General features: G+C 44.7%; 1 protein-coding gene across 1 annotated transcript in view; it reads right to left on the minus strand.

Moving 5' to 3' along the window:
- SLC1A7 (solute carrier family 1 member 7) overlaps window positions 1-13,292 on the minus strand; it is a 64,300-nt gene that overhangs the window by 39,012 nt on the left and 11,996 nt on the right. Inside the window, exon 3 of the mRNA XM_054384018.1 lies at window positions 6,531-6,746. Within this exon, the coding sequence (XP_054239993.1) occupies window positions 6,531-6,746 (216 nt within the window). The remainder of the gene's footprint in view (window positions 1-6,530; window positions 6,747-13,292) is intronic.

Consider the following 13,292-nt stretch of genomic DNA (forward strand, 5'->3'; position numbering starts at 1 on the left):
GGCACAGCACCCCTGGCCTGTGTTTGCTGTGGGAGCAGCATGTGCACACAGGTGACCTATTAAACACCCCCTCAGCTACATCCTGCTGTCATGCACAGGCTTGCTCTCTCTGCTAGCAAGCTCTGGAGTCCTTCCCTAATTCTGTACAGGATGAGAGGATCCAGATGTGAGAATGTATGGAGCTAGAAATGTGTTTTGCATAACAAAGGCAATGTGTGTCGTACAGGCAAGGAGCCATAGAATTTGAAGAGAATCCTAAGGACTTCTATCAGGTACAGACAGCACCTAGTCTGAGGAGCAGCTCTGAGGGTGTAGCTTCCTAGACTACAAGTGGCAGGTCGTCTTTCCTTCTCCATTATCTCCCAGCAATTAACCTACCCATTAGCACTATTTGCCTGTTTTAGTTTCCCTAGATTTCATTTGCTTTAGGAAGCTGAATTGTGTTTGGAAGCCATTTTTTCAGGTCAGGGCATAACTTGGCACTGCAGCCAGGATGTGGGAGCCCTCTTGCTCTCTTCAGCAGGCTGCTGACTCTGAGAACTACAGCTGTGATACAACCTGCAGCACTGTTAATGTGTTTTACTGCTCATGCTGTTAGCTGACCTGTCCACACACCATTAGTTCACAGCTACTGGGATAGCCAGGCTGATGGATAGCCTCTATCAAAAATAATAGGCCAAATTCTGGTTGCAGTTGTCCTACTACCTATTTGAAATACTTATTCAGAGCCCTGCTAACTCCAAGCATTCAGGCTTTGCAAATCTTTTTAGTAAGAAATGAGAGCAGCTGCTGTAGCATAAGAGCAGCCACAGGTAGGGCAGATGTTGTTTCCTTCCCTCTGGGGCACTCTCCACTCTGCAGCAGCAATCTGGTTTTGCTCAGACGTTGATGTTATCAGTACCTAATCCCTGCCACACCAGCCAGTCTTTGGCTGCAGTCTCCCACGCTGTGGAATTAAAGGCACCAGCCTGGGGGGTTGCTGCATGTGTGTCCTCGTGATATTTTATCGGCCTACATTCGCACTGGGCATAAAGCAGCCGTGGACACAGCTTCCCTGATCGAGATCTTACTCTGTCACTCTGTACTGGAAGGGTAGAGAGAAAGGAAAAACTGAGTCTGAGTAGCTAAGTGTGACAGCTGTGTGCAGGTTTTACAGCTGTCCGCTAAAAGGAAGAGCACTTTGGTTTCCATTTACTATAGGCTGAGGCCCTTCTCTGTGTCACTATTTTACCTCAAAAACAATGCAGCTTTTGCTGTCCTCTGCACAATTGCATCAGCAACTATGTAGACTCCTGACTACTGTTACTGTACCACGAGCCACCAACCCTGTCCTTAGTCATATGGGTATACATCTGAAATACCTTCCTGCGGGCGTCAGTGGGCTCCATCAGGGTTTGCTCCCTTGAACTCAAGGGTACAATGTGATTCAGAAAGCCTGGACAAATTATCTATCTCAGGGCCTGTGGGACAATGCCTCTGGCACATTAGCAGTCACCTCCAGTGCCTCATCTTATTTCTCAGTATCAGTCTGCTGAAAGGACCAGGGAAGGCTTTTGCAGAATTAATGAGGCATTTGAATCCTCATTATTGTGAGCAAAGATACTAATAGCATGCAAAAATCACCTGCTGGGGTGAGGCCACTCTGTCTTGTTTGTCTTTCACAAAGCAGAGCATTCCACAACATGGAATCATTTTGCCAACCTTTTTCTCTGTCCTAAGCATGGCCTTTCAGTTTCAGTAAGGGATCTGGAGGGCAAACCTCCTTACCCTGCTTCTTCTGAAAGAAAAGCTGCAGACACAGTCCCATCAGGGCTATGGCTCCCTGAGCAAACCATTGAGTGGAAGCACAAGCACAGCTCATCTTTAGGAATCCTGAAAAGGCAGAATTGTATCAAAGGTCCAGGGTATTTCCACTGTGGCTCTGGCAAGGCAGAGTTAATTCACACACAGTGCGCATTTACACAGGAAGATGTCCAGGGCAGTTCTCAGAAGGATGAACAATTTATTCCCATGTGTGATGGTTTAAGGCTATACCTTTAATTCTTCTTCACATTCTGGTTATTGTTAATGTGGGAGGGGGATTCCAGCCCACCACACTGTAACACCATGGAGGGTTAATGCAATTTAACTTGGACACTTTTCCCTTTGTGCCTAGGGTCTCCTGACCAGAAAGCAGAAACTACTTAGTAGTTCATCAGTCTCCCCAGTGTTGTTTTCATCTTAGAAATATCTTTTTTCCCAATTATCTTTTTCCCCCTGTTAGTTTCCTTTTGTGCCAAACAGGAACCACACATTTAGGGGCATCAGAGTCCTTTGTAAATGTTTGAGGTTTGGGCTTCTCGGAAGCTTGAACTGCTTAAAAATTAACCAGAAGAGAACATCTGGTCACATACAGTGCAGAACAGTGCTGGCACCAAGCTGATTTTGTGAGATAAAAGAAAACTGATAGTCTGAAATGAGTGGAAAGCGGTAGTTTGTGGTAGGCAACAGGTAAATATTTCTATCATAATACACAAAGGCTTTTGGCAAGAGATGCAGGAATGGAGGGTAAACTTATTTTAAAGACTACTTCCATAGTTTAAACCCTGGAACAGTTAATGCACTCCTAAATATCTTATTGCTTATACAATTCAGTCTTTAGCTATAATCTTTTTGAAGTGTGATTTCTGGTTCTGCACAGCCTGGACTTTTTCCAAGCTACAGCAGATAGGGAGTTTCTTCTGCCCTATTTTCAAGAAACACAATTTCAATAAAATAGAGCATGAAAAGAGGGAAAGGAAATGATTTTAAAGAGTGCTCAGGATTCCCATGAAAACATAAATCCTCTGGTGTTTCTATCCTCTTCTAACTATTAATGGTATAAACCATTTTCCTTTCTTGCTTAAGCCAGATGGAGTTTCCTGCTACCTGCTATTAAATTGGATGCAATCCTGACTACTCAGTGGTAAAAAGCTCTGACTTATCCTTCCAACAGACTTCAGAAATGTACAGATGTGTGCCACTAGCTAGGGCATGATTTGTTTGTATTTAACTCTTCAGCCAAATGTGTTCTCCCTGGTGACAAATGCAAGGAGCATGATTTAAACTGCAGCAGGATTGACCCTTCTAAATCCAAAGTATTTTGATCATGGCAGCAGAATGCTACAATAACTGTTAATGTAGACAGTGTGGCCCTGAGTCATGCATCTTGTTTTATAAATGTGTGCCCCCAGATTATTGGCATTTTCTACCCTGCTTGCCAGGTGACTATCACATAGGATGTTAGGTGTTGGAAGGGACCTCTGGAGATCTGAATCCGAGTCCAATCCGAACTCTATGTTGCAGAGTTAAACAAGTGGAGTATTTGAAACTGAACACTCTTGCTGTAAATATGCCCCTTTTAGTCCTTTGGGAGAAAACTCTCTGAGTTTGAATTAATTTTAACAACTGTTGTCTTGCCTTTCTTCATTTCTTAACTCACAAGAGGCTACTAAAAGGCACTTTTCTGGTTTTAGGGACATAGCACGGAGTTAATGTGGATAATTCACACAGGGAAAGAAGAAGCTCTGTGTTGGTTCACTGCTGTTACTTCTATTGAGGTGCCCCAAAAGCCACATTCCTAGCACAAGGCCCCTACTAGGTCTTGCAGGAGCTGGGAGTATTTCCCTTGCCAGCACAGTTTTTTCTGAGCAGTCCTCAGTGAGGTAATTCCTTTTCCATGGGTCTTGGTTCTCTAGCTGTAAGACAGGAAGATGATTCTTGCCTTCCTGACAGAAGTGTTGCACATCATAAGAATAAATCCATTCACATTCATAAGGCACTGGGTGTAATAAAGAGAACAGGATGATCCTTAGCCTGAGGATTTATAGTTTTAAGTAGGGAAGAAACTATACTTTTGTGAGCCTTGCAGTGCTTGCACCAGAAATCATGAGTATAATTAAGGCAGGTTTGTATCTGTCTCAGCGTAGCAATGAAGTGGCAGCTAAAGAGAGAGGTATCACTGGAAGAGCATCTCCTGCACAGCTTCAGACTCACATCTGCCTTCTGCATTCCCTGTCCTTAGCCTAGATCCTGGCATGCTGCTGGTAGAGAGGGGCAAGTTATGCAAGGGGGAATTCCTGCACAGGTACCAAGGCCAGCTGCCTGGGCCAATGGGCATCTTGCACAGACAGCAGAAGGTGCAGCTGGATTGAAGCTGGATCAGGACTGAAGCAAAAACTGACACCTAGGGCTAAAGCAGCACTAAAGATTTTATAAAGAATATCTGCATCACCATGCCAAGATTGATGCCTTTAAAATAAACCCCACAGTTATCTCACATATATCAGGTGCTGAAAACACTCCTAGCATGCTGTGTTCAGTGGCCTCTTGGTCCAGACTGAATCCAGGAGGAAATCCATAGGGGCAGACTCACTTCCACAGATCTTGGCCCCAGTTTCTTGGGGTTTCCCTTAGAAAGGAAGTCTTTCAAGTAGTTCTGTTTAGTGTGGCAAAAATTGGTTGGCTGAGTTGTGGATACAATTTTTGAGGCATGCAATTCAGTATTGTTACAGATTGAAGGGGGAACTTTAACCTAGTCCCTGACTGCAAAGACTGGCAGTAAAATAAATTACCATTGGATGTAAAAGGAAAATAATGCTAAGGTCTATATAATTCATTGGCTTGCTAATGGGGATATAGACCAGAGGCATAAACAGTTCTGCTCTTTTTTTTCTCCTGTCCCTTCAGCTTGCAACTTTCCTCTCTCTCTTCCATAGCCTTGCCAGGGGATCTCTGTTTTGACTACTGTGTGAGGTGACAGAAAGGAAGGAGGGAGTGGGGGAGGAGGTGAACAGGTCCCCTGAATTTGTCCAGGGCAGTCTGAGGAGTTTCTGTGTTGTTTATAAATTGTAAAGATAGATATAGATATATGGTACATATATTGTCTATTTTGTAGGTATCCATGGCATTTCATATTTCTAGATTGTAGTTTGCATGTAAATAGAGCTTCATTTGCTTCCATCCCAAACTGAGCTGGTCTGGTCTGGCAATTTTATTTTGGGGATAGTTCTCCAAATTAGCTGGGGGGGTAATTTCAACCCACCACAAGTATGTTAATTTCCTGGTTGCTGTGAGGTTTAGAGCCATTTCAGGACTCTGCAGTGCATCAAGCTGCAGGTTTCATTGCCTTTTTTTTTTATGTGTAAGGACAAATACACAGAGGAAGCACCCTCTGCAAAATAACTAAGAACAATCATGTGCTTACTGATTAATGTTGCGGGTGTTTAGGGTAGTTCTTGGTTCCATTCATTGCTACACCCACACATTCTTTTAATTTCTGATTAAAACCACTTCTAAAAGCAAAATCCTTGCCCAAAAATTCAAGAAATGGAATTTCTAGCAACCTCCTTCCTGCCAAAAATTCCAGACCTGACAATGTCATCTATAACATCACAAGTAATAATGATAATAACATATTTCATCATTTCAAAATGCCTTCAGATCTGAAATCAGTGAGGGTGAATATGTGCATTCACCATGCCAGGGTCGATGCTTTTAAAATAAACCCCACAATTATGTCACATTTATCATCTGCCCACTTGGACACGTAGTATTCTTCATTTGCAGCATCCCAGATATTTCCTGTGTAAACTTCTGTGCACATATGCAATTGATAAATGGAGAGGAAATTAATGAATTGAGAAGATAAGCCAATCTGGGCTGAGATGGTCTCCAGCTGTGAATGGAAGTGATTTATCGCTGAGCTAAGGATCAGCTTGTCTAGCTCAAACCAGCAGCTACAGCATTGCATTTAATCCAGATTTCCACACAGATATTTAGGAGTTTTGCAATTGACTTCCCCAGAGCCAGGATTTCACCCACAGTGTTTGCCTAGGCTGGAAGCCCATTCCTCTCACTTGGGTTGTTCTATTTATTTAAGTAAATATGGTTATTTCTGTAGTGGAGGAATGAAATGAGGAGGAGGAATGAGTTTGTGCACTCAGAGTAGAGAGGCTGCAGCTGTGACTGCTGCTTAGCACAGCGAAAGGAGCCTGAGCCTTATTCTCTCTTCCTAAGCTTCAGTAATGAGAGTGGCTCGTTGGCCAGCGGCTGCTGACATCTGCCCACACCAGTGAAGACTTTAGGGGTTTGCAGATTAAAAGCTCAAGCCTGGCTGCTAACACGAAACCCTGACATGTGCGTGCAAGCTACTCCAGTGTGCTCAGGTAAATGTCTGTGGGAAGTGGCATTCTAGATGAGACTTGCCCTGTTTGGGTCAGGAGACAGTATGTCACCTGCAGCAAGGCTCAGCAGAATAAAGTGTTCCCCAAGCTCCCCACCAAGCCTGTGGTGTGTGGGGACTAGCCAGACAGAGCTGAAGAGATGAGATACTATGCCCAGTTTTGGGCTCCCCGGTTCAAGAGAGACAGAGAGCCATGAGGATGATTTAAGATCCTGTGATCCGTTTAACCAAAATGGTCGCCCTTAGGTTCAGAGCTTAGTCCCAGCTCTTCATGGAGCTGTGTATGAAACTCTACCTTCAGAGAGCAGAAAGAGGAGGGTGCAGTTACCGGATTAAGTCGAGCAGTGCATCTGCAGAGCTCATTATGGGCTTTCCACCGTCTTCAGTGATCTCCTTCTGGGCTGCTCCACCAGGATGGATGATGGAGACCATAATTATTCCCACAACCACAGCCACAAATGTTGTCCACAGGTAATAGGTGACAGTTATGATACCCAACCGACTGGAAGTCTTGGCGTCCAGGGCTGCGAGCCCAGACATTAAGCTGTGGAAAGAAAACAGCATTGATAGTTTCTTTTGCACCACATTAGTGCAGCTAACAGCCTCATTTCCTAATGAGTGTGCTCTACCTGCTTCTCTCAGGATTGCCTACATGGCAGGACTTTCAGAAGCTTGCCAGTAACGCTAAACCTGTAGTCAGCGCTTGAAGGGATGCTTCCCACTTGCCCTGTGGGATCCTGGTTACATAAAGGACCCTGCAAGCTCAGGCTGCACATGTGAGGACTGAATCCTGCTTCCTGTTCCCTGAGCGTGGACAGACAGCTTTGCACAGCCTTCACATGTGACCACTCAGTTCCCAGGAGCCACATCAATGAGCAGCCATAAAAACCTAGGGATGAAACTCTATGTATAATTTTACAGCATCCTGGGGTAATTCAGGTTCAAAGGGACTTCTGAAGGCTCTAGCCAACCCTCTCATCCCTCCCTGTGTGAGCAGGGCCACAACTTTGAAATAAAATCTACCAAGGGGCAGTTTTGTCAGAGTCACAGGATGGCTTGGATTGGAATGGACCTGAGAGCTCATCTGCTCCAATCCCCTCACCATGGGCAGGGAAATCTTTTAACCAAACTTGGCTGCTCAAGGCCTCATCTAACTTGGCCTTGAACACCTCCAGAAAGGAGGCATCCACAGCCTCCCTGGGCAGCCTGTTCCAGTGTCTCACCACCCTTGTACTGAAGAACTTCTTCCTAAGATCCAGTCTAACCCTGCTCTCCCTCAGCTTCAAACCATTCACAGAATTGAGGCTGGAATAGACCTCTGAGGTCATCAAGTCCAGCTTATGACCTTTTTCACCTGAAAAAATACCTGGTTTTTTTCTCCTACATTACTACAAAGTACTATTTATTTTTGCTTTATCAAGGGTACACTGGGGAGCAGAGGGTGATTCAGTGTGCCTCCACTGAAGTGGGGACAGTGTATGGCCTGCAGAGGAAACTCCTTCATGGGCAGCTGTGGCTGCACAGTGGAGAGCAAAGAAAGCACTATGGTCACCTCAGCCTTCTCTTCCCTCTCCAGCTCCCTGCCCACCACTGCCAGAGGATGACCAGTGTCCACCCTCTTGTTTGTATAGCTTGCCTCTACTAAGCCATACAACTGTCTACCAAGTCCTTTAAGTTCTCAGTGACCCTCTTCTATAGGCAAATTAGACAGGGCACTGTTTGGTCCCTGAAGTGGCTCCAGACTGCTCTGAGACAGACTCTGATGCTGTTTCTAAGAGTCTGTGATGTGAGCTTCCGAAGGAATTGATTTAGGGACCAGCATCCCAGACACTGGAGACATTGTGTCTCTGATGGGTGGTAAACCCTGGGAACAGAGTGCAGCTGTGTAAAAGGAAAACATAGATAGGTTGACTCCCCAGTGGTCACTGTGAGCTGTGGGGATTACCTGATAACAAGAACAAAGCAAAAGCTAGGATAGAGGAATATAGAATTATGGAATCCTTTATCTCTTGCCTGACGCTTGCTTAAGCCTTGGGAAAATACATGCGTTCGTGTGATACTTTCTCTCTGTAACCAATCATGAATTTACAACTGTAGCTTGGACATACTAATGACCAGTTACAAGCTGCTTGTATCAGGCTTTGTCCTGTCTCTCGCATCGCGGCAAGTTTCCAGAGACTCCAGTATTGCAGGGCTTTTAAACTGAGATTTAGGTTTGAATAATAATTCTCTGCACACTTTTCAAAACATACATCTCAGGAAAACTGCAGGTGACATAAAGTACCACATTTGCTGTTTGGTGTCTGCCAGTGCCTGGCCTTCTCATTAAAACAGAACCAGTTATCAGGCCTTTCCTCAAAGCCAGTCATTTACTAAGCTGCTCCTCTTTGAATGAGATGCCCTTGACCTCACTGCACAGTGAGGCTGTCTAGAGCCAACGCTGAAGTGCAGCTTAACCTTTAGAGTTGATTCAATGAAATCAAATGGGTGGGATTTAGTGCTCAGGGTCCTGCTATCTACCAGATTAATTAAGAAAATGTATTGCTTTTGTGCACTGCCAGCCTCTCCGCTAGCATGGGCTTTGTTAACACTATAGGAGCAAGGAGGAACAGTGATTGCACTGTAACATGACTTGTTTAGAAAATCAGCATCTCAGTATCTCTCACTCTTGTAACCATTGCTCTTCCCTCTCTTTTATCATTGCATTTGTTAAAAATCCACCTTCTCATGTGTCTAGGAAGCACTGTGTGCCAACACAGCGCTGTGTGCCAACACAGCACTGTGTGCCAACACAGCACTGCAGATTACAAAACCAGGAGCAGTAGTGATACTTATCTCCTTAGCACTTCCCTTGGGTGGGTCCTTATGGAAGAGTAAATACTCCAAACCATTCATGGAATCAACCAGGTTGGAAGAGACCTCCAAGAAGAAATTCTTCACCATGAGGGTGGTGAGACACTGGAACAGGTTGCCCAGGGAGGTGGTGGAAGCCTCATCCCTGGAGGTTCTTAAGGCCAGGCTCTGAGCAACCTGATCTAGTGTGAGGTGTCCCTGGTCACGGCAGGGGGGTTGGAACTGGATGATCCTTGAGGTCCCTTCCAACCCTGACAATTCTATGATTCTATGATCATCAAGTCCAACCCTATCTAATCAACTAGACCATGGCACTAAGTGCCTCATCCAGGCTTTTCTGAAACACATCCAGGGATGTTGACCCCCCCGCCTCCCTGGGCAGCCCATTCCAATGGCCAATCTTGTGATAGTCCATTGATCTCCGATCAGTGTGTTAGCTTCTGTAAAGCACCTTCCATGCTGTTATTAGATTTCTAGGCCTGAGCTCGTTTCACAGGCCACTGACACATTCAACAACTCATTGATGCCCAAAGAAGGTAATTATACTGCACTAGCCTTCAGCACTCTTCTACCTCCCACCTGAGCCTTCCCAGAAACAAAAGGGGAAATGGAACCAGGTCGAGTTTTGCCTAGCTGGCTGCTTTTCATGATAATCATTTTTAGTGTTCTTTATAAATGTATCATGCAGGGAAGCAGCCATCAGTGGTGTGAAGGCCTGACCATTGGCCACTAGATCTGTAGGCTGGACACCATGCAGAGGGATTACTTGGAGAGGGCATCACCAAGGACACAGAGAGTACACCTCTGTGCTCTGAAGCCACACTGCTCCTGTTGTCCTTGAAGCCATTGCATTGTGTTTGTTCTACAGAACAATGGAGAGGTGAACCCTGCACAAAGCTCTTGGACTGTCTTGACTGTTCACCTGAGAAGTGTGTCCAGAAGTACTCAAGGACAAAATCCTAATTAACTATGTCCAGTGGCTCAAGTGGCTTTGAGGGTGCTACCTCAGCCTCAAGATGTTGGGCTGTTAGGATCTGGGAGGACATTGTGAAGCTATAATCATACATTGGCTCTTAGGTGACAAATCCTGAGGGGGCTAATAATGAGATTGCTCTGTCTTGGGGATATTCATTAACAAGATCATCATCTGTAATGAGATTATCCTGTCACCAGATAAAGTCTCGCTCAATTCATGCTGTGATGAGAAAGTTCTCAAAAGTAATTAACTATGGAGATGCTGCAGGGGTGATGGTGGTGTGACAGAAGCATTAACCAAAGGTCTGGCTTCAGACAAAGCCCTGTGGGCTTCATGGCCTGCAATGCTCAGTTTGGAGCAGGGACCAGTGGAAGCAGTCCCCAGAGGCCGTGGTTACTCCACTGGCCATGTCATTTCAAGCAGATGGTGAGAGCCCTTTTCAGAAAGAAATGCCTTGTAGCATTGATGAGGCAACAATCATTAACTGTTTCCATCTGACCTCCTGTGCTTGATGTCAGGGGGAAGAGGGCAGGAGACAAAAAGGTTAAGAGAAATACTGATGGCCACAGTTCTTGTGTTAAGGAATACAGCATTACATCACACTGATCTCTGGAGCTCTAATGTCCCCATAGTGCAGCCAAAGAAAGAGCAGACAAAAGGCTCTTCTTATGTCTTAGGGCATAGGGAAGTTGAGAGAAAAGAAGCTTCCAGATGTCACAGTATCACAGAATCACAAAATCAATAAGGTTGGAAAAGACCTCAAGGATCATCAAGTCCAACCTGTCACCCAAGACCTCATGACCATTAAACCATGTCACCAAGTGTCATGTCCAATCCCCTCTTGAACACCTCCAGGGATGGTGACTCCCTTCTGTTCCCATGCTCCTCTGCTTCAGCTTGCACTCACTGCCCCTTGTCCTATCATTGGACATCCCTGAGTGGAGCCTGGCTCCATCCTCCTGACACTGCCCTTCACATCTTGATAAATGTGAATGAGGTCACCCCTCAGGTTCCTCTGCTCCAAGCTAAAGAGCCCTCAGCTCCCTCAGCTTTCCTCAGCAGGGAGATGTTCCACTGCCTTCAGCAGCTTTGTGGCTCCGCATTGGACTCTTTCAAGCAGTTCCCTGAGGTCCTTCTTGAACTGAGGGGCCAGAATTCCAGATGTGGCCTCACCATGGCAGAGCAGAGGGACATCAGAACCTCTCTGTACCTACTAACCACAGACCTAATCCACCCCAGGATGGCCTTGTCCTTCTTTGCTACAAGGGCACATTGCTGGCTCATGGCATCCTGTTGTTCTCTAGGACCCCCAAGTCCCTTTCCCAGATCAGCCTCCAGCCTATCCTGGTCCATGGGGTTGTTCTTTCACAGATGCAGGACCCTGCACTTGTCCTTGTTGGAGTTCAACAAGGTAAATTCAGCTTAGGTAATTCTAAACCTACTCTGCTTTGGTTTCTGGGCAATAAGGTGTTCTGAAGCAGCCAAACCTTTCTTGTCTCTTCTGTGAAGTTATTTAGCTACATTTGTATTGGAGAAAGTCAGAAGGGCAGCAAAGCAAATGGCAGCACTCTGAGCAAAAGCTGCATGTGGCCAATAATTGCTAAAAGTTTATTTACTTGCAGCATTCTATTTAAGACATTATTTCAGTAAGTTTTTAATTGTTTCATTGCTGTTTGTAAATCAAATCAAATCAAACAAATCCTAACTAAGTTATTTTACCTAGAATGGCTTGGTTAAAGTTAATTTACTTTTTTGGGACAGTCTCCCTGGGATTTATGAGAAGTTACAAAAGACTAGTTCTTTATGGGGCTCTTGCTGAGAGAGGAAGGTGAAGAGCAAAGCCATGATCAGTGGAAGATCTAATGAAACCTAGATGAAGCTTTTAAGGGGAAATTAGAAGGGAAGATGAAGACCTCAAAAGCTCCAGGAATTACTGTTAAATACAACTCATTAAAAATGTGAAGTCAGTTACTAGGTTGTTTAAAATATTGGCAGTAGTACAACCCAGTGAAACCATGACATAGTAAGGTTCATTTCTGCTGTGAGAGAAATCTGTGTAAAGCTGACAAAAGGGCTACAGCAGTTTTGATGTGATGAGGAGAAGAATTCTTTCAATATCTTGGCAATCTGATTAGTCCCATGCAAACAAGTAGCTAAACCCTTGTGAGCACCTCTAGGCTTGGAGAGTACTTATGAAGTATTTTATTTACAAATACAGACAGAACTTTCTACCTTCTCTGCAATTCTTTAGTTTTTGTGTTGCTCTCTGACAAAAGCACATTTTTTGGATCCATTCTCAAGATCAAAACCTACATCCCCTGAAAGGGAGGATACAAGAATCTACTACTAAGACCCCATCCTGCATGTTTATTTTGTCTTCCTCTCCACCAGAAGCCATCTGGATGTTGCTTTGAAATAGATGGATTATGGATAAAGTTATCAGAAAGGATTAGTGTGATTAGAAAGACATTAATCCTGTCAAGAAGTAATGGTCAAGTATTAAGCACCAACAGTTGTTCCTAGAATCATGTTTGCTTTCATTCATCCTGTACCCTCCCTCCCATTCTCATTTTGTGATTGCATGCCGCAGGAAAGTTCTTCCTAAGCAAGTCCTCCCAGGGAGGCTGGGAAGCTCCCCTGACAGCTACATTAGTGATGATTACAGTGCAGCTGAAAGCAGAGCACCATGAAAGTGAAGTGCTGGCTTCACTAATGCTGTTTGAACATGCAGACAGCCTGTCACTTACCTTTCCATTGAGGTCAGTGCCTGCAAGTTTCAATCAGGCTATAACCTCCATTTCCATAGCACACACCACTTCATCAGCTCCAAATGCTCTTCAGCATAACCTGCTACCACACAGGAAGGCAGAAGCTCTGTTTCACAGATGAGGAAACAGAGAAATTAAGGCACTTTCTTCAAAGACAAGCAGTTGACAGCAAAAAAAGCTATGCTTGCAGTGATCTCTGTGCTGCAGTGAACCCTCAGCCTTGTCTGCTATCTTTTATGCTTTTATGGCAGGCTGCTTCACTGCCATGGAGACAGCACTTAAGGAGGAACAGTCTGCAAGATGGGAAATAAGAGAGAAAGAGATAAGAAATTTGCTCTCTTTCTTTCTATAGTCTGGTCCTTGATTTTGCTTAGTTTCTAGTGTGGTTAAAATTATTTCATCAATGAGAGAGGGATCAGAATGACTTCTGCTTTCTAGGCTATTCTTTTGCTTTCTTCTAAGATGACAGAATTCCTACAGAGCAAGACAGTGC

Source organism: Indicator indicator, chromosome 10 (genome assembly GCF_027791375.1).
Source record: "Indicator indicator isolate 239-I01 chromosome 10, UM_Iind_1.1, whole genome shotgun sequence".
NCBI classification, from domain to species: domain Eukaryota; kingdom Metazoa; phylum Chordata; class Aves; order Piciformes; family Indicatoridae; genus Indicator; species Indicator indicator.